At 35.7% G+C, this 24,622-nt stretch overlaps 1 protein-coding gene across 1 annotated transcript; it reads right to left on the minus strand.

Annotated features, from left to right (window-relative positions):
* Positions 1–1,236: 1,236 nt before the first annotated feature.
* LOC138331405 (uncharacterized) lies at positions 1,237–5,089 on the minus strand. Its single transcript, XM_069278998.1, has 2 exons — positions 4,736–5,089; positions 1,237–3,838 (listed from the first exon to the last, which is right to left on the minus strand). The coding sequence occupies exon 2, from the start codon at positions 3,443–3,445 to the stop codon at positions 2,186–2,188; it is 1,260 nt and encodes a 419-aa protein (XP_069135099.1). The 5' UTR covers positions 3,446–3,838; positions 4,736–5,089; the 3' UTR covers positions 1,237–2,185.
* Between the last annotated feature and the right edge of the window lie 19,533 nt (positions 5,090–24,622).

Below are 24,622 nucleotides of genomic sequence, written 5' to 3' on the forward strand. Positions count from 1 at the left end.
TCCAGTTTACAGTCCACGTATGTTCTCGTGCGAGCACGCGAGATTTGATTGTCGAGTTTGGGTTAGAAGCTTGTCATAGTATGTTTTGATTAGAGTGTTGTGCCCGGCCTATGGTCCATTATGTGTAATTTTGTCTGAGAGTTAAGACAGTGTCCCCTCTATCCATCATACAGCTGGCGACCTTTACTTCATCTCAAGGTTATCGATCAGTGCCAATAGATATAGGCCTTGAATGCTTTGGGACGACTGCCGGGGCTAAACACTCGCTTTACCTCAGATAAAAGTCTAAATTCTCGCCACGGAGGGAAGAAAGCTATCCAAACCTGACATTTATGGAAAATGACATCATTTTATTGATTAAGACATGAAAACTTACTTAAGTCAGTGTTAGTTGTGCCCCAAACATTATTGGGCATCCGTTCAGCTCGAAGTCATTCAGCAACTCAATCTGATGTTTTGTTGATAAAACTGAATTGCTTTTGACTTGGTGAAGAATAGAACTAGCCGACACACATTTTAACAAAGCTTGTAATATTTATGAGATGCTGTGTAATGCTCTGCATGTCATATTTCGCAAATGATGTCTTGATTGATTTTATTGAAGTATATTTTTTTAATTGAAATTGTATTTTGCTTTACGGTTTGGACAAATCAACGTTATTTGCCATTTAGTACATTTGTAGTTATAGTCCACTCGATGTAAGTATGGCAGTTTCAGTAACATTCTTGTGAACTTTCCTTTTCTGGTTAGTAATGGTCCTGTACACAGCACCTTCATTGCCGCCAAAGCAGTGACGACAGCATTGCGAAATTAGTTCTTGTTCAGCTTAAGTTACTGTAAACGTAAAAGTTTGCTCAGGGACCACAAAAATTTACCTCGAAAATCCTCCATATACGTATTAATAACATTTTATTAACGCACACGCACACCATTGGCTATGCTAGAACACCTAATGTGTGTTAACACCAATGCATGTCAAAAATATGAAAATCAATGCTTAAATAAGACTACGCAGTTGGTTTCAGTAGCACTTTGAAGACCTCTTCATGAAATGGCGTTCACGTTTTCTGGTTCTCAAAAGTTTGAATTTCAGAAAACAAAACTGATTCTAAGCACTGCAAATAAAATGAAAAATCAACATTGAGTCTATAACAAAACTTTCTTTATCATAAAACTGACAAAATTATGATTTCCACATAAAGAGGAATTTTCATATTTCGAGAATGTAAAGCGTTCTAAAAATAATTTCTAAACGTACAAAATGTATATGGCACTGGTATGTAAAGAACATTTACATTAAAGAAAATTGGTATAGAACATTTAGTTAAATTAGTGCCGCAACAATGTATCGTATCACGATATCATATTTAACTGTATTCTTATCTAATCATGGTGAATGACTGCTATTGTGATACACTAAATATGTTCATTTCTTTTAAAGATGCTCCACCGCTGACAAATGGTATTTTTACACTATCAAAAACAGGAGCAGACGATTTTGTATTTTTCTTCAGTTAAAAAAGTTACTTACTTTACACCATTACCACCATTGAAAAGTTTGAGCTTCTAATTTTACTTCAAGTTAAAAATGTGAAAAATAATTAATTGCATCCCGAAAAAATTCCGTGGCACCATATCTTATATATAATGAAGTAATGATTGCGCATGCACCAAAGGCAAAACAAATTATTTTATGTTATTTTTTGTGTTGATTAGGCATATATATACACGATTAAACACCAATTATTGTTCAAATGATGAATATCATTTATGCTCTGTCGGCGGTGGAGCATCTTTAAATAAAGTTTTCAAACTGAAAATATGTTCTTCTCACTATACAGCCCTTTATTAAAGGCATGGTTTACACTTAAAATCTTCATCAAGATTACCTAAATGACACCAAAGCGCTTTACTGTATTATTTGCACGGTATATAACCATGATTGCATATCTAATAAATTTGTTCACCATTGTCTTGATTTTTTTTGTATACATGTTTCATAATACGTATCGTATCACATGCATTGTATCATGATACAATGCATCATCTAGACTGGTTCCCACCTCGATCACCTCCCTTACTAAGAAGACCGCAACCTGACGGAGAGTAGGGAACATCGTGAGTTAGGTGTATTGTTGCAGTGCTATTATCGTAGAAAGTTAAGTTGGCAACTTGTGACGTAAGTTATGTCCATGTCACACAAGAGACTGTTATAGACGTGTCCAGTTTTGGAGCCTTACTTCCGGTTGAGTCACAGCCAAACTGACCAGTCTTCCACGCCTTTGTGATACCCTGTAATGTTGTTTCGCTGTAGTACTGGCCCGTAGTTGCCGACAACGCCTCCAGGGGGAGCGAGTTATCTACGCTCGACAGAACATTACTGTATTCAAGAGAAAATTGGGGGTTGTTTGCAGTCGTGACACAATTTCCAACATAAACCCGGTAGTTATAACTAATGAAACCTAGCGGTGTGGCGCTACTTGGTTGATGGTACACAAATTTAAATACAACGGAAGTTGTGGCGGCAGTGGCGGGTAAATCAGTGGAGCATGTCGTCACTACCGTAAATGGAGAAGCGGTTGTATCGTAACACGTGGACTTTTCCGGGGATGTCAGGTCCGTGGATGTGGTTGACTGAATCCAAAGTCTAGTGTTGGAACTGGAATCGTATTTCACACTAGCGACGACTGTTTGAGACGAGCCGGAAGTGACTTCAGTCACATCCGTTAACTTTATCCATTGACCCGTTGTCATAGTAACGATGGTTGTTTGTCCAGAATCAAAGTTCATATTGATCCCCGATCTATTGAGGTACTTGAACGTGTCGTAATTACCGCTATAAAAATTCTCTGGGTGATTGAACTGTACGACATTATTTGAGTCCAGGAAAAAATGGGTCAAACCGAATACCATTAAAGATCCTAGCAACATCAGAGCGAGGCCGATACCGATACCAACGTTCATGCATGTTCCTGTTTCCTCTTCCTTCCCCATCTTCTTATCTTTATACTTAGCGTAACACGCCTTGGCGATGGCCACACCTACCTTCGTTATGACCTCTACCAACGTTGCTATGGCTTTAGCCATCTGGACCACACTGACCGCTTCCTCCCGACACCCCGCGATGTATACGTTTATAGCAATCTGCGGGACATCCTCGAGCCATATCGAAAGAACATCCAGACCATGAAGTAGCCATGCTGGGACGTAATCCTCACGTTTTACGTCTACAAGTCCAATGATGAACTCAAGAATATAGGACACACTCCCGATACAGCAGAATACGAGGAGGGATAACTCGATGGCCTTGGAAAAAGGTCCGAACACGAGACCTTGTTCTAATCCGCTGACCTCGTAGTACATCAACCAATCGCATGCGAGGTCAAATGTCTCAGCAAACATGTTGACGATAAATATGACAAGCTTACACTTATCTACAGCCATTTTGAAAAAAATTCTTTGACCACTGTTAACGTTTTTATTTGCTTGTCAAACAAACGTCCACGGTAAAAACCTTCAGATAAAATGTGCGTTTAGAATTGCTGATTTTTTCTTTGTGGGATGTTGAACTGTACTATGTATATAGAAATCTTTCATAACACAGTCTATGATCTAATTCATTAATCTTTTCCTCGAGTTCCACAATATACTGCACATACTAGACCGTATGCCATCGTTTACATCTCGTTGAATTTTGTAGAAAATCAGGTTGCTTTCAATCCTAGTCGTGCAGAAGGTACAAATCCAAATATTCAAATAGGACAAATTACAGGTAGCGTGTGTATTAAATCAGCTACACGTATCGACCAACAGGCTGACTCGGCGTATATCACATACCTGTAAGAAAGAAGTAATTGTTTATGATAATCACTGAATCGTCACGGTCCACTAGGTGTGGCATAACACTTTGAAATATTTATCATTTTTAGATGGTATCAGATCAGTGAAACTTACATAAAATTTTCTAGAAAGTGTGTTGTGAAAGCGAGAGAATTAAATTCAAGCTAGGGGTGTTGTACGGTGCAAATAAAACTTAGTATATCGAATAACATTGACATTAAATACAGTACTTAAATTAGGGCGTTTGTATTATGTGCACTTATATTAATTGTTATATTTGACTCTTATACCTGTAATAGCCAGGATTTTGAAGGAATTACAATTTATTAGGTTAATCTTTAAAAGTTAAATCTCTGTATATACTACTTACAAGATTATCTACCATGCCCCTCTTGTTCTCAACTGATGTATTTTCTAGGCAAACTCAAAATATGTCTTTTACTACTTTTGTTTGAATTTGAAGAAGAAAACAAAACAATAAACTTTTTTCCAGTGAATAATCTGTGTATGATACCTCTCTATGTGTCATAAAAAAGTCACATCAAAATATCCGTTATCTAGGTCAATGTCGATTTTTGAAGTAAAAGATTGGACCATAACATGGCGTCTTACGTATTGTGCACACATACCCATTGACATACATGTATGTACAAGTGTGTCACACAAGTAAAGATGAACCTGTATAAAAAATATTGAAAGAAAGTGTTCAAATTGGGCCAAATAATCGCATTGTTTATCTCGGATACTGATCAATATATGTTTGTTTACATCAAGCTTTTGCTACTGTTTTGATAATGTTTCGTCTTCACAAAACAAACATTTCCAATGACAATTGAAAAACCACTTCTGAAATCCACCCAAATACATATGTGTTTGTCAGTCGATACTACTTACCTCTTTTCGTTATTCCGTTTTCCTATCAGATACATGTATCGAATTATGACCCCCTCCTCTACGAAACCAAATCATTATGGCGTTCGTTGTCCTACACCAAGACCTGTAATTTCCAATCTCGATTATGAATCCTCAGGTTATGTTTAAAGACACGTCATCTTATCATTCTTCAATCCCAAAATAGTCTGTCCTCACACCATTCTTATGTTAGTGATGATCCTCGATTTTTCCCTTGTTTCATCTGCGTCCTCAGCTTTAAATTTCCTATAGCGCCGAGTCACAGACCCAGACTTTTTGTCCTCGTGTCAATGGCCTCTGTGTATTGTACCTGAATCTACCTGGGACGCTAAAAGTACAAAGTATCGTCAACTTTGAAAGCAAAAACAAAAATTTAAAATCAAGTGACTCATTATGCCTAACTTACACCAATAAAATGATAGTTCTACTATTTTTAGATTTAAACGTTTATAACTCTTGATGTTGACAAATTTGTACTATTTTATCGCAATTGACCCACACATTTCGTTTGGTATCACAGCAGGACCAAGCCGGCGAATAAAACAAAATGGCGACTAGACTTGTCTACCTGAATGACGATAATCATTGAGTCGATGACGAAACTTCCTCTCATTATAACGGTTTTTAGAGTGCGTCTTGTATGCGACTTCTTTTGACAGGGTATATTTCATATTTAAATGAAAGGAAGATTCGCAGTCACGGGACATAGACCAAGTAATACACTGCACTATTCATTGTTATTCTTTTTCAGTGGCAATGTCGCGTGTGCAGTGACCTAGAAGTATGGAATAAACTACTGTATATAGTTTATTCATAAGACTCACTTGGCAACACAGGTTATACAGTGTATTAATTAACCTTTTTTTATTTTGTTGACTTCGTAGGTTAACTATGTTTTGCTTTCAAATCTATGAGGTAATAAAAATGAATTCAATTGAATTTACCAATACTAACTATTGATAACAGCAATTGACATTAGATATGTTAACATCTGTCTCTTCGACTTTGTAAAGTCATATTGCGTATACATAAGCGTATATGCAGTTTGTTTAACCTAGCAACCACGACCACTGTGACTGTACTATAGTTACTGGCTTTTTTTAAGTAACCAGAGATACAAATAACGAGTTCTATAGAATATGTTTTTTGCCAACTGCGCTCATACATGTATAACCGTACGCGTTTACCATATCAAAATGTTGAGCATTCCTTTAAGATGCTCCACCGCCGATAGAGCATAAACAATACTCATTATTTGAACAATAATTGGTGTTTAATTGTGTATATATATATATATATATGTCTTAAAACACACAAAAAAGATATTAAATTATTTATTTTGCTTTTGGTATAAGCGCAATCAACACAACTTGGGATTCCACGTAGGATATAGTGCCACGGAATTTTTTCGGGATGAAATTAATTATTTTTTCATATTCTAATCTTGAAGTAAAATTAGAAACTCAAACTTTTCAATGGTGGTTATGGTGTAAAGTAAGTAACTTTTGAAACTGAAGAAAAATACTAATTTGTCTGTTCCTGATTTTGATAGAAAATTATCATTTGTCAGCGGTTGAGCATGTTAAACTAAAAGAGGCGTCAAACTAACGTGTCTATGTGTTTACGAAGAATCCATTTCGTCTGGTGTAAAATCACTTTTTTATGTTTATGATTCATTCTAGTTGTCAGTTTGTGATATGTTTCGAAAGGTGGACGAGTCTCGTAAAAAAGGAAAATCCCCACAAATAGCAAAGAAATAAACAATGTTTACATATAAAGCAAAAATAGGAACAATGTCCACATAACGCAAAGAAAGGAACAATGTCCACATAAAGCAAAGAAAGGAACAATGTCCACATAAAGCAAAGAAAGGAACAATGTCTACATAAAGCAAAGAAAGGAACAATGTCTACATAAAGCAAAGAAAGGAACAATGTCAACATAAACAAAGAAAGGAACAATGTCACATAAAGCAAAGAAAGGAACAATGTCCACATAAAGCAAAGAAAGGAACAATGTCCACATAAAGCAAAGAAAGGAACAATGTCCACATAAAGCAAAGAAAGGAACAATGTCCACATAAAGCAAAGAAAGGAACAATGTCCACATAAAGCAAAGAAAGGAACAATGTCTACATAAAGCAAAGAAAGGAACAATGTCCACATAAAGCAAAGAAAGGAACAATGTCTACATAAAGCAAAGAAAGGAACAATGTCTACATAAAGCAAAGAAAGGAACAACATAAAGCAAAGAAAGGAACAATGTCACATATAAAGCAAAGAAAGGAACAATGTCCACATAAAGCAAAGAAAGGAACAATGTTCACATAAAGCAAAGAAAGGAACAATGTCCACATAAAGCAAAGAAAGGAACAATGTCTACATAAAGCAAAGAAAGGAACAATGTCCACATAGAACAAAGAAAGGAACAATTTCCACATATAAAGCAAAGAAATGAACAATGTCTACATAAAGCAAAGAAAGGAACAATGTCTACATAAAGCAAAGAAAGGAACAATGTCCACATAAAGCAAAGAAAGGAACAATGTCACATAAACAAAGAAGAAATTATAAAGCAAAGAAAGGAACAATGTCCACATAAAACAAAGAAAGGAACAATGTCCACATAAAGCAAAGAAAGGAACAATGTCCACATAAAGCAAAGAAAGGAACAATGTCTACATAAAGCAAAGAAAGGAACAATGTCCACATAAAGCAAAGAAAGGAACAATGTCCACATAAAAGCAAAGAAAGGAACAATGTCCACATAAAGCAAAGAAAGGAACAATGTCTACATAAAAGCAAAGAAAGGAACAATGTCCACATAAAGCAAAGAAAGGAACAATGTCTACATAAAGCAAAGAAAGGAACAATTTCCACATATAAAGCAAAGAAAGGAACAATGTCCACATAAAACAAAGAAAGGAACAATGTCCACATAAAGCAAAGAAAGGAACAATGTCCACATAGAACAAAGAAAGGAACAATTTCCACATATAAAGCAAAGAAATGAACAATGTCCGCATATAGCAAAGAAAGGAACAATGTCTACATAAACAAAGAAAGAACAAATAAAAGCAAAGAAAGGAACAATGTCCACATAAAAGCAAAGAAAGGAACAATGTCTACATAAAGCAAAGAAAGGAACAATGTCCACATAAAACAAAGAAAGGAACAATGTCCACATAAAGCAAAGAAAGGAACAATGTCCACATAAAGCAAAGAAAGGAACAATGTCCACATAAAGCAAAGAAAGGAACAATGTCCACATAAAGCAAAGAAAGGAACAATGTCCACATAAAACAAAGAAAGGAACAATGTCCACATATAAAGCAAAGAAATGAACAATGTCCACATAAAGCAAAGAAAGGAACAATGTCCACATATAAAGCAAAGAAAGGAACAATGTCCACATAAAGCAAAGAAAGGAACAATGTCCACATAAAGCAAAGAAAGGAACAATGTCCACATAAAGCAAAGAAAAGGAACAATGTCCACATAAAGCAAAGAAAGGAACAATGTCCACATAAAGCAAAGAAAGGAACAATGTCCACATAAAGCAAAGAAAGGAACAATGTCCACATAAAAGCAAAGAAAGGAACAATGTCACATAAAGCAAAGAAAGGAACAATGTCCACATAAAACAAAGAAAGGAACAATGTCCACATAAAACAAAGAAAGGAACAATGTCCACATAAAACAAAGAAAGGAACAATGTCCACATAAAACAAAGAAAGGAACAATGTCCACATAAAACAAAGAAAGGAACAATGTCCACATAAAGCAAAGAAAAAGAACAATGTCCACATAAAGCAAAGAAAGGAACAATGTCTACATAAAGCAAAGAAAGGAACAATGTCCACATATAAAGCAAAGAAAGGAACAATGTCTACATAAAGCAAAGAAAGGAACAATGTCACATAAAGCAAAGAAAGGAACAATGTCCACATAAAGCAAAGAAAGGAACAATGTCTACATAAAGCAAAGAAAGGAACAATGTCTACATAAAGCAAAGAAAGGAACAATGTCTACATATAAAGCAAAGAAAGGAACAATGTCCACATAAAGCAAAGAAAGGAACAATGTCCACATAAAGCAAAGAAAGGAACAATGTCCACATAAAGCAAAGAAAGGAACAATGTCCACATAAAACAAAGAAAGGAACAATGTCTACATAAAACAAAGAAAGGAACAATGTCCACATAAAACAAAGAAAGGAACAATGTCCACATAAAACAAAGAAAGGAACAATGTCTACATAAAGCAAAGAAAGGAACAATGTCTACATAAAGCAAAGAAAGGAACAATGTCCACATAGAACAAAGAAAGGAACAATTTCCACATATAAAGCAAAGAAATGAACAATGTCCGCATATAAAGCAAAGAAAGGAACAATGTCTACATAAAACAAAGAAAGGAACAATGTCCACATAAAGCAAAGAAAGGAACAATGTCTACATAAAGCAAAGAAAGGAACAATGTCTACATAAAACAAAGAAAGGAACAATGTCCACATAAAACAAAGAAAGTCCACAAAGAAAGGAACAATGTCCACATAAAACAAAGAAAGGAACAATGTCTACATAAAGCAAAGAAAGGAACAATGTCCACATAGAACAAAGAAAGGAACAATTTCCACATATAAAGCAAAGAAATGAACAATGTCCGCATAAAGCAAAGAAAGGAACAATGTCCACATAAAGCAAAGAAAGGAACAATGTCTACATAAAGCAAAGAAAGAAACAATGTCTACATAAAGCAAAGAAAGGAACAATGTCCACATAAAGCAAAGAAAGGAACAATGTCACATAATAAAGCAAAGAAATGAACAATGTCCACATAAAGCAAAGAAAGGAACAATGTCCACATAAAGCAAAGAAAGGAACAATGTCCACATAAAGCAAAGAAAGGAACAATGTCCACATAAAGCAAAGAAAGGAACAATGTCCACATAAAGCAAAGAAAGGAACAATGTCCACATAAAACAAAGAAAGGAACAATGTCCACATAAAGCAAAGAAAGGAACAATGTCCACATAAAACAAAGAAAGGAACAATGTCTACAAAAGGAACAATGTCTACATAAAGAAAGGAACAATGTCTACATAAAAAAAGAAAGGAACAATGTCCACATAAAGCAAAGAAAGGAACAATGTCCACATAAAGCAAAGAAAGGAACAATGTCCACATAAAACAAAGAAAGGAACAATGTCCACATAAAACAAAGAAAGGAACAATGTCCACATAAAGCAAAGAAAGGAACAATGTCTACATAAAGCAAAGAAAGGAACAATGTCCACATAAAGCAAAGAAAGGAACAATGTCCACATAAAAGCAAAGAAAGGAACAATGTCCACATAAAGCAAAGAAAGGAACAATGTCCACATAAAGCAAAGAAAGGAACAATGTCTACATAAAGCAAAGAAAGGAACAATGTCCACATAAAGCAAAGAAAGGAACAATGTCTACATAAAGCAAAGAAAGGAACAATGTCTACATAAAGCAAAGAAAGGAACAATGTCCACATAAAGCAAAGAAAGGAACAATGTCCACATAAAGCAAAGAAAGGAACAATGTCCACATAAAGCAAAGAAAGGAACAATGTCTACATAAAGCAAAGAAAGGAACAATGTCCACATAAAACAAAGAAAGGAACAATGTCTACATAAAGCAAAGAAAGGAACAATGTCCACATAAAGCAAAGAAAGGAACAATGTCCACATAAAGCAAAGAAAGGAACAATGTCCACATAAAGCAAAGAAAGGAACAATGTCACATAAAGCAAAGAAAGAACAATTAAAGCAAAGAAAGGAACAATGTCCACATAAAGCAAAGAAAGGAACAACAATAAAGCAAAGAAAGAACAATGTCACATAAACAAAGAAAGAACAATGTACATAAGCAAAGAAAGGAACAATGTCTACATAAAGCAAAGAAAGGAACAATGTCTACATAAAGCAAAGAAAGGAACAATGTCTACATAAAGCAAAGAAAGGAACAATGTCTACATAAAGCAAAGAAAGGAACAATGTCTACATAAAGCAAAGAAAGGAACAATGTCTACATAAAGCAAAGAAAGGAACAATGTCCACATAAAGCAAAGAAAGGAACAATGTCCACATATAAAGCAAAGAAAGGAACAATGTCTACATAAAGCAAAGAAAAACAATGTCCATAAAAAGAAAGGAACAATGTCTACATAAAGCAAAGAAAGGAACAATGTCCACATAAAGCAAAGAAAGGAACAATGTCCACATATAAAGCAAAGAAAGGAACAATGTCCACATAAAGCAAAGAAAGGAACAATGTCTACATAAAGCAAAGAAAGGAACAATGTCAACATAAAGCAGAGAAAGGAACAACGTCCGCATACAGGCATTTTTTACTTTTGATTCGGTTAGTTTATCATATTTACGCCCCATTACCAGCCAGGATCATCCAGGGTATGTGGTGTCGTGTGTGCATGTTTTAGGAGACTTCGGTATATTCATGTTGTGTCTTCTTGTGTAGTGGAACTATTCATTTCGTACATAGCATCAGATCCAGCCATCTCAATGGTAAGGTTTGTGACATCAGTGAACCGCCGCACTGTATCGTGTGCTCTGATAAGTCAACAGAGAAAACTACATACATCCTTTCCGTAGCAGTATGTCCAATCAGATCTCATTGTAATTAGGCCATACCTACCATGGCATGACTGTTACGGCAAAGACAGGTGGATTCTGATGATGTCACTGTTTTTATCACTACGTTAAAGAGACGTGCTTATTGACAGATAAGGAATGACAGTTGACTTCTCAACGCAATTTGTGTGTCACGAAACATCAGAATAACAGAAAAAATAAAATTGTGATGTTGATTCGGAAAATATATGAATCCAGCCAAACGAAATGCAATAATGATTTACGCGATGTGTAAGACTTTTCCGTTTTCTGCATGCTCAACGTATTTGCTTTTCTATCTATTGCACGCACAAGGTATAAAAGTAGTCTAACCTTAACATGTGAACTATTTTAAATCAGACGTTTACGAGACATTTCCCTAATACATGTATATCGGAGTTGGGCTGGTTTTTTTTTTTTTTTACCAAATAGCCAAGAAGCATTACACTGCAGAAGATTACGTTTTGCGGTAAATGAACTGGGCCACAAGCGACGGGACATAGCGATTGGTAATAAGCTTCCCAGTAAAACTAGCGTGTAGTAGCGAACCTGATAAATAACCCCCGTAAAAAACCTTCGCCTAATTACCGCACTACTGCACACGGGGATGTTCGTATGCCTGTAAATACAACGAGGGTGAAATGGAAGAGCCATGACATCTTGGTGAATCAAACATCGGCCGTATACCATGTTTGTTGGTCGTATGGAAACTTATAATAAACAAGGCCCGTTTATCATACTATCTAGAATCTGCACAACCTTTTATTGTAGTCATACAAACTATGCTTCATGCACAAAGTATCAGGGAGCATATACTCTGGTGCATGCCTTTGCGCAAGCAATTTGGCGCCATAATAAACTAGTTTTCGTATTGGTGGAGCGTTGCTGGTACTTTCAGATGATCTACAGTCGTTATGTGTACATATTACACCCTTTCTCCTTATCTTACATCTCAAAGAAGCCACATTTCTGGAAAAACAAATTAATGCTTTGACATATATTGATTGGAGAGTAAATAAAAAACACACTGGAATATTTGGTTACGTCACCAGTAGAAGTATTGACGTTGTTGCCCGTCTGTTTGTGATGGGTAGGGGTGATTTATATGATATCATGTTTAGCGTAGCCATCAAAAGACCTTTGGAAGTATCGGACTTAGCCGGCAACTTAACTGAAAATTATTACATTTGATCTAAAACGAGATTATAGACGAAACATTAGCCGCCTAATGACCGTTTTTATGTTAATGGTTTAACAAGTCCGTGGGTGATGTAATTTTACGATGTCGGCAATAAAAAATGTCATTACTTTTCTTCGTTTTTCTGTTTCTGAAAGTCGAAATATGATCCATCCAATTTCAATGAGGATGGTCATCGCGGTTGGTTGAAGGAATTGTTAATAATTGGAGTGGGATATAGATTCAAGTTTTTTCCATTCAACAGCTTATTTTAAATGTTTAACATTTGTGTCCTTTACAGGATTATACTCTAACATACTTTAACCTAATTTTTATTCGTGGTGACTTTAATTCGCGGTTTACAGACGCACATGTCGGAGTTAGCATCGTAGCACACATAATACAAAATGCAAATTACGTGCAGTTTGACTGACAGCTGAAACCTTTCCGTGGCGATTTGTTTTCGCGATAGCGACTCCCATGTCATATCCGCGATAATTGAATGCACGCTAAAAATAAGTTGATTGACAGTGCTGTTACTTAAAGATGCTCCACCGCCGACAGAGCATTAATGATATTCATCATTTGAACAATAATCGGTATTTAATCGTGTATACATATGCTTAATTAACACAAAACATAACATGAAATTATTTATTTCGCCTTTGGTGCATGCGCAATCAGTACTTCATTCAATATAGGATATAGTGCCACGGATTTTTTTCCGGATGCAATTATTATTTTTCATATTTTGAACTTGAAGTAAAATTAGAAGCTCGACCTTTTCAATGGTGATACTGGTGTAAAGTAAGTAACTTTTGTAACTCAAGAAAAATATCAAATCGTCTGCTCTTGTTTTGGATGGTAAAAAATACCATTTGTCAGCGGTGGAACATCTTTAATGGTCTTTATTCGGTCTTTGAATATTACAGAGTTAACTCCATTACTTGTAGGTATCTATTATGACGCCATTATTTATGAGCGCAACTCACCTCTGTTTCTCTAAAAAGAATGAGGTTATCTTCTGAAACACCTGAAGTCACATTCAATACCTATCCACAATTGTAGATAACTCTGTAATATGCAAATACGGAATAGCATACTTTGTAAATCTTTATGTAATATAAAGTCAAACTCATAATTTGAGCTAATGCTTTTAAACAGATCGTGCTATCTGACTGAAACATACTGCTATGGAAGATATTGCCTAATTATAGTGTTATCTAACTGAAACATACTGCTATGGAAGAAATTGTTAATTATAGTGATATCTGACTAAAACATACTGCTTCGGAAGATATTGTCTAATTAAAGTGCTATATGACTGAAACATACTGCTATGGAAGATATTGTATAATTATAGTGATATCTCAATGAAACATTTAGGTATTGTCATTGAAAAACGCTCGACACAAAGACAAAATGGAGATGATTTCAAAACTGGTTTTAAAGAATAGCAATGGTAAACATTTAAAGAAAATATAAGAAAACAAATTACAAAGGAAGTCTTTTTAACATTGTTAAATGGGAGAAGAATATACATTATGATTTCTCATCGTATTACATAGAAAACAAGAACGTCGTTAACTGGAAGTCGTATAACTCGGTACCTTACTGAATTCGAAGTGTTTGTGTAGTACAGTTATCCATGCCATGCAATGTATTGAATGGAATAGCCATTTCTACCTACCCGGTCTACCTGGCTTCGGTATGTTAGTTAGACGATTTCGTCTCTTGACCACCTTGAATAATCATTGATGCTTAGTTGCGCCTATTCATTAATGTTGCTTATTAATCCTTATATGTTTGGTTGTGGTTTGGCGGGTTCCTCATTTTGAACATTTATTGTATGATTTCTCTATACACCATGCTATCGATAATACAATTGACTTTAATGGAAGGCTATTATCATAACATCATTGTTTCGTGTGGATAAAGTATATCATTTGTTTGGAGTTTGAACTTTTCGGAGATGTCCTGATTACAAACGACACATGATATGTAGTTATGTAACAGTCAGAACATTTTTATCTATAGTGTATTGATATCAAACAACGTATGTAACTGTTGTCGTTCCCTTGGCCTCTACATATCGTACTGACATCGTCAATGCTTCAATTTAAGAATGTTTATAAATGACATTTATGTCATTGTGGCACAATTCCAGCGCAATAAAGCAGGAAAATCGACAAAAGCATGCGAATTGTGTTGCAGACAATTGCTAACCAAAATGCATGCTGTGTAACATTTCCATTTAGAATTGAGGTCGAACCAGCACCTTTACAATTCACTATGTATTTGATTTGTTGTCTTTACTTTGAGTATTTAATGACGAGTCAGATAGTGGAAGAAAGTAAGAGTTCCAATAGGAAACTCACCGACCTTGAGTGAACTTTCAGCCCAAAAGAGTCTCGCGATGCAAAGTTTGAGGTTGAATGTCAGACACTTGAACAAAATGGGTCACCAATAAACATTTTACGAGATTTGGTAATCACCAACAGGGCAAATGAAGAGCTAAACAAAAGCAAAAAAAAAAGAACATGTAAAGTTATGAGACCGTTATTGATTTTTTTTCTAAACTTGGTTTGTTATCGTGAAAATGTAATAAATGGCATAGGCAATGGATGATGTTTTCACTATTTTGTTTACAATTTTAAATGCGTTTGGGCTCATCCGGAGCATTTGATTAGCACGTTTCGGGTAAAGGACTACGTTATATTTAGTTAGATTAGAAATTGATATACGAATAAAACACTCCTGTTACACATGAAGACAATGGTGCTTTGTTATATTGCCAGATGGATGTTTCCATGACAAAGAGAGATAATTGACAAGGTCAAAAACAAACGGCTTATGATAGAAGTCAATAATAATGTGGATGTAATAATGGCGGGGGCGGCAATTGCTGGGGACCTACAAGACATTAGCCTAGTCCAATGGGAGCCATTCCACCACGTCAACATTTCCTTCCGCGCTGTGTTATAATGTAATAAATATGAGATGTGTGGATGCTGCAGAAGCCCTCTAGTGTCGCCATTGTTATGACACAACAGTTTAGTCAAGCAATAAAATACAAGGTTTAGATGTACAATTTTGTGTGAATGGTTTCCCGTTACGGTAGCCCGGATGTAAATATTGTGTTTTGTAGATAGATCTTGTTTGCGCCTGACTTCGGGGAGAGAATTAATTCTATCAAAGGCTATATATGTAGACAGATTCTTACTGATATATTAAAATAAAGATGATATCGCCAGTTATAAAGCATTATTAAATAGTTTGCCCCGCGTGTTCCTGCATTTCAGACGAACCTCAAAGGCCGCCCAAGTCTAAGACTGGTATACTATCTATGTGATTAACGAATCACTTTCCTTATTTATCTAGACAAAGCTAATGTGGCTTTCTCATCTGGTCAATAACTGCCCAACTGCCTGTCGTGGCGCTAGCAGCTTACTGAACCCCGTAATATTTCCCCACACGGGGGAAATCATTCATAAAACAATACTACAAAGGGCAATCTAAATTATTATTATGTTTCCATAATAAAAATTCTAAAAATAAATTGAAGTATATGCCAATGATTATAGATATCCGACAAATTATGTTTTATTGTTTCCTATCAACAAGTTTCTGAAGATAACCGGACGTTTTACCAGACTCTAGTATTTTTTTACCCTTGAGGATGACGTCATAATTTGGCTCCTTGGGTCATTAGTTGGCGAGTCTCTGACCACATGGGAGAATAAAAGTATACTTTAACAGATTGTCGTTATTGTAAGCTACATTTTAGGTCTAATTATTGAGCCTGGTCAATTTAGACAGTGTAGGAAAACAATGGTCAAGTGTTGAATAGACACTTGATGTCCGTTCAGTACCGATTTATTATAAGGGATTATTATATACGTGTGTATATAGCAGTTCTGCGAATTACCCTATTAATTAACCAAAATTATACATAATACTGTTTTCTAATTCATTATTTACCGAGTAATTAAAGTAAATCAATGTCTCTACCACTATCCCTCTATATCTCTACGTTGCCAGTCCTTTTCACGTGGCTGAAGCGGTGGCTTTTCACCAGGAACTCTGACTTTTTATCTTCTTCATTGTCTTCCATGTCTTAAAATGGCCCTTTCAGACGACGAGGGTAATGATCACATTTTGGCTTGGAAATATTGGCTTTTCAACTGCATTTGAAATAATATTTCGATATGTACGAAGATATTAAAGAGAATAATTTATTATCATTTTACTAACCTCTAACAATGTTGTCGTCGCATCCACTTAAGATGAGGGACCGCATTGAACTCTGGCAGATAATGTCATTTACTTAAACAATACAATTTCATATAAATTATGCGAACAAAATTGAATACCATGTTTAATAGTATAAAAAGACAAATATTACTATAGTGACTGAATAACAAAATAAATACATATTATCCACCATTGAAACTTCCTTCCTGTGAAGACTCGTCTTTAAATGAGAAAGGTTTGGTCTGTACTGATGTGGTTATTTTCTTTGGTACTGTATCCTTCTCAATACTCTGGATGCATTCGATCAACAAGTCAATGAGAAATGACTGGTCTGTCCTGTAGTGGCTGTGTCCCTCTATACTTGGTAACAGTCTACCTTTATTAAACTGGATTGTATTCGACAGCTACTACATGAAACCTCGCTTAAATCTATTTGACGGGATAGAAACCTAATGGAAAAGAACAGATATATAACTATAATTCTTTTTTTGTCGATTTTGAATGTTTTAATGGTGTCACAATATCGATCATTTGTGACCTTAATTCTGTTACAATTTCTTTGAGGTTAAATGTAGGGTGATTAACAGACTTTATACTCAATCCAGAGACTACTTGATGTGAATGTGTATACATAACAGAAACATATATACATAGAGATTGGCAACTTCGCCATTTTTACGATAGGCAGATGTACCTCTGTATGTCCCTAGGGGCTTTTAAATAAACTCTTAAATAGTTAAATACAGCAGAATAACTTTGATGTGTTATAAAAGTTAAGTAATTTTCAGATGGTTTGAGTACGATTTTGGAAAGAAATGATAATATTTTAACTTATATGTTAATAAAACAAAATGCACTTCCGGTTTTGAACGCCTGATTTTCGAAAAACCAGGTAAAAAAATCTCATTTTCATACTTTCAAAAATCATATTAAATACCATCAATTGGGAAAACTGATCACATCAAACCATGATATAATGTTTAAACTTTGTGTTGATGCAAAATATCATGTTTCAAAGAATACACTTAAAAGTAGTTAGCCAAGGGAAAATGCCTATTAACTGGAGGTACCTCTGCATGTCAACATAGACAAAGAAGGAGTTTCCAATCTCTATGTATATATGTTTCTGATACAAAAGTACACTAACGATGAATTTCCCGATCGACAGTCTGTAAGGAAATGAGGATATATGTATATTTATATTGATTTACTTTTCCACGTGTGATTGATGGCGATAAAAATGGGAAGTGAATCTTCTCCTTTCTGTAAGTGATATTAATGATGAATAAAACTATTTGTGACATTACGATACCAATATATAAAACAACAATTACTACGGTCTATTATCTTATAAAGAACAATGCAAAACATCGTATACAATTACAGACATTTGGTGTGATGGATATATGGTTTTATTAACCCGAGAATATATTAACCGAGGATTGTGCCGAAAGATTATATTGCCCTCGGTTAACGACTTTACGAAGTATTGCTTAATACATCCATGCCCCTTATTGTTAAAAGATTTGTTTAACACTAAAGTGATTAAAATATTTTTTTTATTTTTCATATCTAATTTGAAACCAAAGGGCTTCCCTACAATGGTGACATTGGCCAAATTTTCATGTCTCTTAGATATTCTCATGTCACTGTGATGCAAATATGCATTTTGATACTTTGTTGTTACGTTTGATAGAAAAATTACCTTACAGTACTGTAGAAAAAAATGAATTTTCAAATATTTAATGTAATACAAATTTAGAATTCATTGGAATGAAGAAGAAAAAAAACATCACAAATTATATTTTTGAGATTTTAAATTCAATTTTTTGCCTAAACAACTTGTATGTACTTTTACTGTTTTATCTGTATCGTAATTCAAAGAGAGGAAACGCATTAAAATACCAACTTTACAAATTAAAAGTTTATAGAATTATTCCAGGCTACAAATCATGTGGTAAAGATATGGTAATCAGACTTGAAACAATATTTTCTCCGTCAATGGTAAATAAGAAAACCGATAACCCTGCTCTCTCTCTATTTTCATGTAGATAAAATATTTGTAAACTACTAGGAATGTCCGACATGTATTGATTAAATATTTGGGTGTAAATGTTTGCTGTGCTCCAAGCTGTTATCTTCGATGGAAGAGAAATGGCTCCATAAATCATTGATCGTAACATCAAATCAACCTCAACATATTTTGGTTATGAATTTTATGGTTAAAGTCGACGGTATCGAATGTATTTTACTTATTTCCGTTTGGTATCAAAGGGAAGCAACTCTTATGATCAAGTAATAATTAAACAATATGTAAGAGTATTCTCCCTTCTACCGACTTCCCATCTTAGTCAGAGAAGTTTAAGGCACACTGTTCTCTTAGTCCGAGTTTCCTTTCACCCTGACCCAACAGGCAGACATTCTGATAGACAGTTAGTTACCTGGATAAAGGAATTTATTTCCGAGAAAATGAGAAAGTCTGGTGTCAAGGTCACAGTTAGTCCGCTAAACCTGCCTATATTATTAAAGTGAATAGTCGGGGAAAGAAAACCAGTCTAAATGCGTTGATAGGCCTTCAAAAAGTTCTCACATATTAATACGACGGTCAAGTTCTGCTTACTTTTCCCAGTTCTGACCATTGAAATAAAGAAAAGTTGAAAGCATTGAAAGCGAGGCTGCGTGGAAATGTAACCACGGACATAGTCAGCCGGGAGGACGTTTTAGGATTCCTATTCTTTAAACTAATTTCTTTGTACGCAGACAGATTTTCAAGAGAGATTTTATTTTTCTATTTCATAAGAAATTATACTGGATACATTAACACCATTTTTACCGACTTAAGCCATCCTTGCCCGACTGTTCACTTTAAGCTTTTTTTTTGGCCTAATATATAAGCAAAACAATAAAATAAAAAGCCGAATAATATAGTTTCTCCAAATACTGGATAGAATGTTCTCGAGCAAACCAACAAAAGATTTAATTGTGTATGTTTTCTTGTTAAAGTGCATTGCTTTATAGATAAGATGTTTTCTTTTTGTATGAATAAACGAGTAAAGATAAATGTGAATGTAGATTTTATCAACATTTTAATCATTATTCAAATAAACTTATTCAGTGTATTTTTGTTGTCGTACTTAGAATTGGCCCTTAACTGATCGCTCTATCAAACACTTGTGTATGTCAGTGTCTATCAGACCCCTGTGTATGTCAGTGTCCATCAGACCCCTGTGTATGTCAGTGTCCATCAGACCCCTGTGTATGTCAGTGTCCATCAGACATCTGTGTATGTCAGTGTCCATCAGACCCCTGTGTATGTCAGTTTCTATCAGACCCCTGTGTATGTCAGTGTCCATCAGACTCCTGTGTATGTCAGTGTCCATCAGACCCCTGTGTATGTCAGTGTCTATCAGACCCCTGTGTATATCAGTGTCCATCAGACCCCTGTGTATGTCAGTGTCTATCAGACCCCTGTGTATGTCAGTGTCCATCAGACCCCTGTGTATGTCAGTGTCCATCAGACCCCTGTGTATGTCAGTGTCCATCAGACCTCTGTGTATGTCAGTGTCCATCAGACCCCTGTGTATGTCAGTGTCCATCAGACTCCTGTGTATGTCAGTGTCCATCAGACCCCTGTGTATGTCAGTGTCTATCAGACCCCAGTTTATGTAAGTGTCTATCAGACCCCAGTGTATGTCAGTGTCCATCAGACCCCTGTGTATGTCAGTGTCCATCAGACCCCTGTGTATGTCAGTGTCTATCAGACCCCTGTGTATGTCAGTGTCCATCAGACCCCTGTGTATGTCAGTGTCTATCAGACCCCTGTGTATGTCAGTGTCTACCAGACCCCTGTGTATGTCAGTGTCTATCAGACCCCTGTGTATGCCATCTGTTTATCATGTTGTCATTAGACACCTGTGTTTTGTGTGGCCATCCGTATCCTGTGTAGTTTTGTTCACACAATAGCCCTGTGTTTGTCATGTTGTCATTAGACACCTGTGTATGTCATGTTGTCATTAGACCCCTGTGTATGTCATGTTGTCATTAGACCCCTGTGTATGTCATGTTGTCATCAGAACCCTGTGTATGTCATGTTGTCATCAGACCCCTGTGTATGTCATGTTGTCATCAGAACCCCGTGTATGTCGTGTTGTCTTCAGAACCCCGTGTATGCCTTGTTGTCATCAGAACCCCGTGTACGTCATGTTGTCATCAGAACCCCGTGTATGTCTTGTTGTCATCAGAACCCTGTATATGTCATGTTGTCATCAGACCCCTGTGTTTGCCGTGTTTATCAGATCCCTGTGTATATCGTGTGTTTATCAGTTCCCTGTGTATGTCGTGTGTTTATCAGATCCCTGTGTTTGCCGTGTGTTTATCAGATCCCTATGTTTGCCGTGTTTATCAGACCCCTGTGTATTCCGTGTATACATCAGACACTTGAGCGTCTTCCCACTATAAGAAATGCTTACATGTTCACATAGAAAATTGTGTCATTTTCGTCACCTCATTAATAAAATCGTGACAAAACCATGAAGGACATTATAATATAAATCACCTGGACATTCTACATAGCGGCAATCCAGCTCCTTTAACCACGGCGCGATAACTAACAATAAGTTTAATTTGGGAGATTTAATTCCGTGACAACAACATGTTAGTTCTAGTTGTTTAAATTACCTGAACAGGTTAAGATATCCTTCTCTATAGGTTTATATATATATATATATATCACACCAAGGTCGGACATCTCGTGGACCATCCTCGGGGAAAGTGTAGCCCCGCCATGGACCACTCCCAGGCCGAGTATTTCCCCGTCATGGACAACCCCCGGGCCGAGTATATCCCTCTTAAGGTAGGAAACGCATGATTGATTCTGTAGTTAAATCAGAAAGGTAGTATCGTCCCTACACCATCGGGAGGATTGAAAGAGGTCAAATATTTTGTCTGAAAGATTTTCTGTTCTGTTATGGGTAACATAAAAAAGGCGAGTATTTTTGAAAGGGGGGGGGGATTTAATAACATATGAAAAGGAACAGGTATGTCAAAACTTACATGAATGTAAACTCCGATAGAAAATACTAATCAGTAACATGGAAGACAGCGTGGTTTGAAAAAATACAGGTGTGGCATTTTTCATGTGAACTTTGACAAAGTATGAATGAAAACATACTCTGACGTTTCGTGTGGTGATTGACTCAAGTGACTATCTGGGTGTTTGTTTAAATGTCGGCAGCGCACCCTAATATCATGAATAAACAGATAGATCAGTCTAAAGGGAAGCATTGTAGCACGATGTTTAAAGTTTTGTTAGGTCATCCAAGTCTCTAACTGCTTTAATTTTATTCACATAGATCTGAAAATTAGTTACAGTTTATATAATTATGGAACCACCAGAGTGTCCATAGTATGTGTTTATTACAATATAGAATAAGATTTTTACCGATTTTTAATCTAGACCGTAGCATGTCTAAAAATGGTCTATGAGCACTCTGGTGGGTCCATAATTATATAAACTGTAACGAATTCCCACATCCCTATGATTTTGTTTATATTTAGGGTACACTTGATCAGTAACCGGTTTACCCACAGGCGTTTGGCTTTATAGACATTTTTTCTATATACATTTGTAATACTGTGAAACAGTATTACGCCTATATAGAGAGAAAAATGTCTATATAGCCAAACGCCTGTGGTTTACTTATGTCATGATATTACAGTAAAGTTGGTATATTTCGTGGATAGAATACCTCGCGATTTTGTGCATTGTCAACATCGTATACAGACATCCTCGATACCCCAAGGGTTAAGTAACACTCATGTGGATGATAGCTTCAGTGAAAGTAACCCCTGGAGTATCGAGGATGGTACACACAACATATCTTCATGTCAATTAGACACATAGAAAAATTGACCTGAAACGCACTTGAATTTATATGCAGACATTTCGTCTGAAAAGTCATTGCTATAATGACTAGCTGCGTAAATGCATGCATAATATATGCAATGCTGTGACGAAATTTAAGCTGAAGAGCATTGAGTATAAAGGTCATAATAATGTGACCCCTAATGGGATGTTGTCATATTTGTATTTTTATCCCATTTTATATCTTATATATAGATATAGAGTGGACGGTAACACTATTTTAAGCAATTAATTACATAACACGTGCCTTGATAAATCCTGGAGTGTAATGTGGGTGAAGCTAGATATAACACACCTGTATACAGATAACAGAACACCTTACCTACGTATATACCATAGTCCATTTACATTGATCATTAGTGGTACTAATAGGTGAAAAATATCTTATATCAATTTTTCACACATCACAAATGAGTCATCTCTTATATGTTTATAGACGTATTGGCCACAGTGGTCAGACTCGCCACCAGTCTCTAGAATATTGAGGGGGAAAATCACTGAAATTTTGCTTTTTTTTTTTTTTTTTTTTTTTTTGTCCCTATACTGCACGTCCGTTTTTAAACTAAGGGGAGATAATCTAGTTAAGAAATCTGCTGAGAAAGCTTAGGGTCTGGTGGCCAATCTAGCCCTCCACCGCCAGGTTGCAAATTACTCAAAGCCCCTGTTACTGGATACTGGTCGTAGAGCGGTGGTTATTCTCCGGATACTACACGGGTTTTTTTTTCTCTTCACTTATTTCAAAACACAGGAATGTCCGACATGTATTGATTAAATATTTGGGTGTAAATGTTTGCTGTGACAAGCTGTTATCTTCGATGGAAGAGAAATGGCTCCATAAAATTGATCGTAACATCAAATCAACCTCAACGAATTTTATGTTAAAGTGTATCGAATATAAATTTCCGTTTGGTATCAAAGGGAAGCAACTCTTTGATCAAGTAATGATCTACAATATGTAAGAGTATTCTCCCTTTTACCGACTTCCCATCTTAGTCAGAGAAGTTTAAGGCAACACTGTTCTCTTAGTCCGAGTTTCCTTTCACCCTGACCCAACAGGCAGACATTCTGATAGACAGTTAGTTACCTGGATAAGGAATTTATTTCCGAGAAAATGAGAAAGTCTGGTGTCAAGGTCACAGTTAGTCCGCTAAACCTGCCTATATTATTAAAGTGAATAGTCGGGGAAAGAAAACCAGTCTAAATGCGTTGATAGGCCTTCAAAAAGTTCTCACATATTAATACGACGGTCAAGTTCTGCTTACTTTTCCCAGTTCTGACCATTGAAATAAAGAAAAGTTGAAAGCATTGAAAGCGAGGCTGCGTGGAAATGTAACCACGGACATAGTCAGCCGGGAGGACGTTTTAGGATTCCTATTCTTTAAACTAATTTCTTTGTACGCAGACAGATTTTCAAGAGAGATTTTATTTTTCTATTTCATAAGAAATTATACTGGATACATTAACACCATTTTTACCGACTTAAGCCATCCTTGCCCGACTGTTCACTTTAAGCTTTTTTTTTGGCCTAATATATAAGCAAAACAATAAAATAAAAAGCCGAATAATATAGTTTCTCCAAATACTGGATAGAATGTTCTCGAGCAAACCAACAAAAGATTTAATTGTGTATGTTTTCTTGTTAAAGTGCATTGCTTTATAGATAAGATGTTTTCTTTTTGTATGAATAAACGAGTAAAGATAAATGTGAATGTAGATTTTATCAACATTTTAATCATTATTCAAATAAACTTATTCAGTGTATTTTTGTTGTCGTACTTAGAATTGGCCCTTAACTGATCGCTCTATCAAACACTTGTGTATGTCAGTGTCTATCAGACCCCTGTGTATGTCAGTG

Source organism: Argopecten irradians, chromosome 9 (genome assembly GCF_041381155.1).
Source record: "Argopecten irradians isolate NY chromosome 9, Ai_NY, whole genome shotgun sequence".
Lineage (NCBI taxonomy): Eukaryota > Metazoa > Mollusca > Bivalvia > Pectinida > Pectinidae > Argopecten > Argopecten irradians.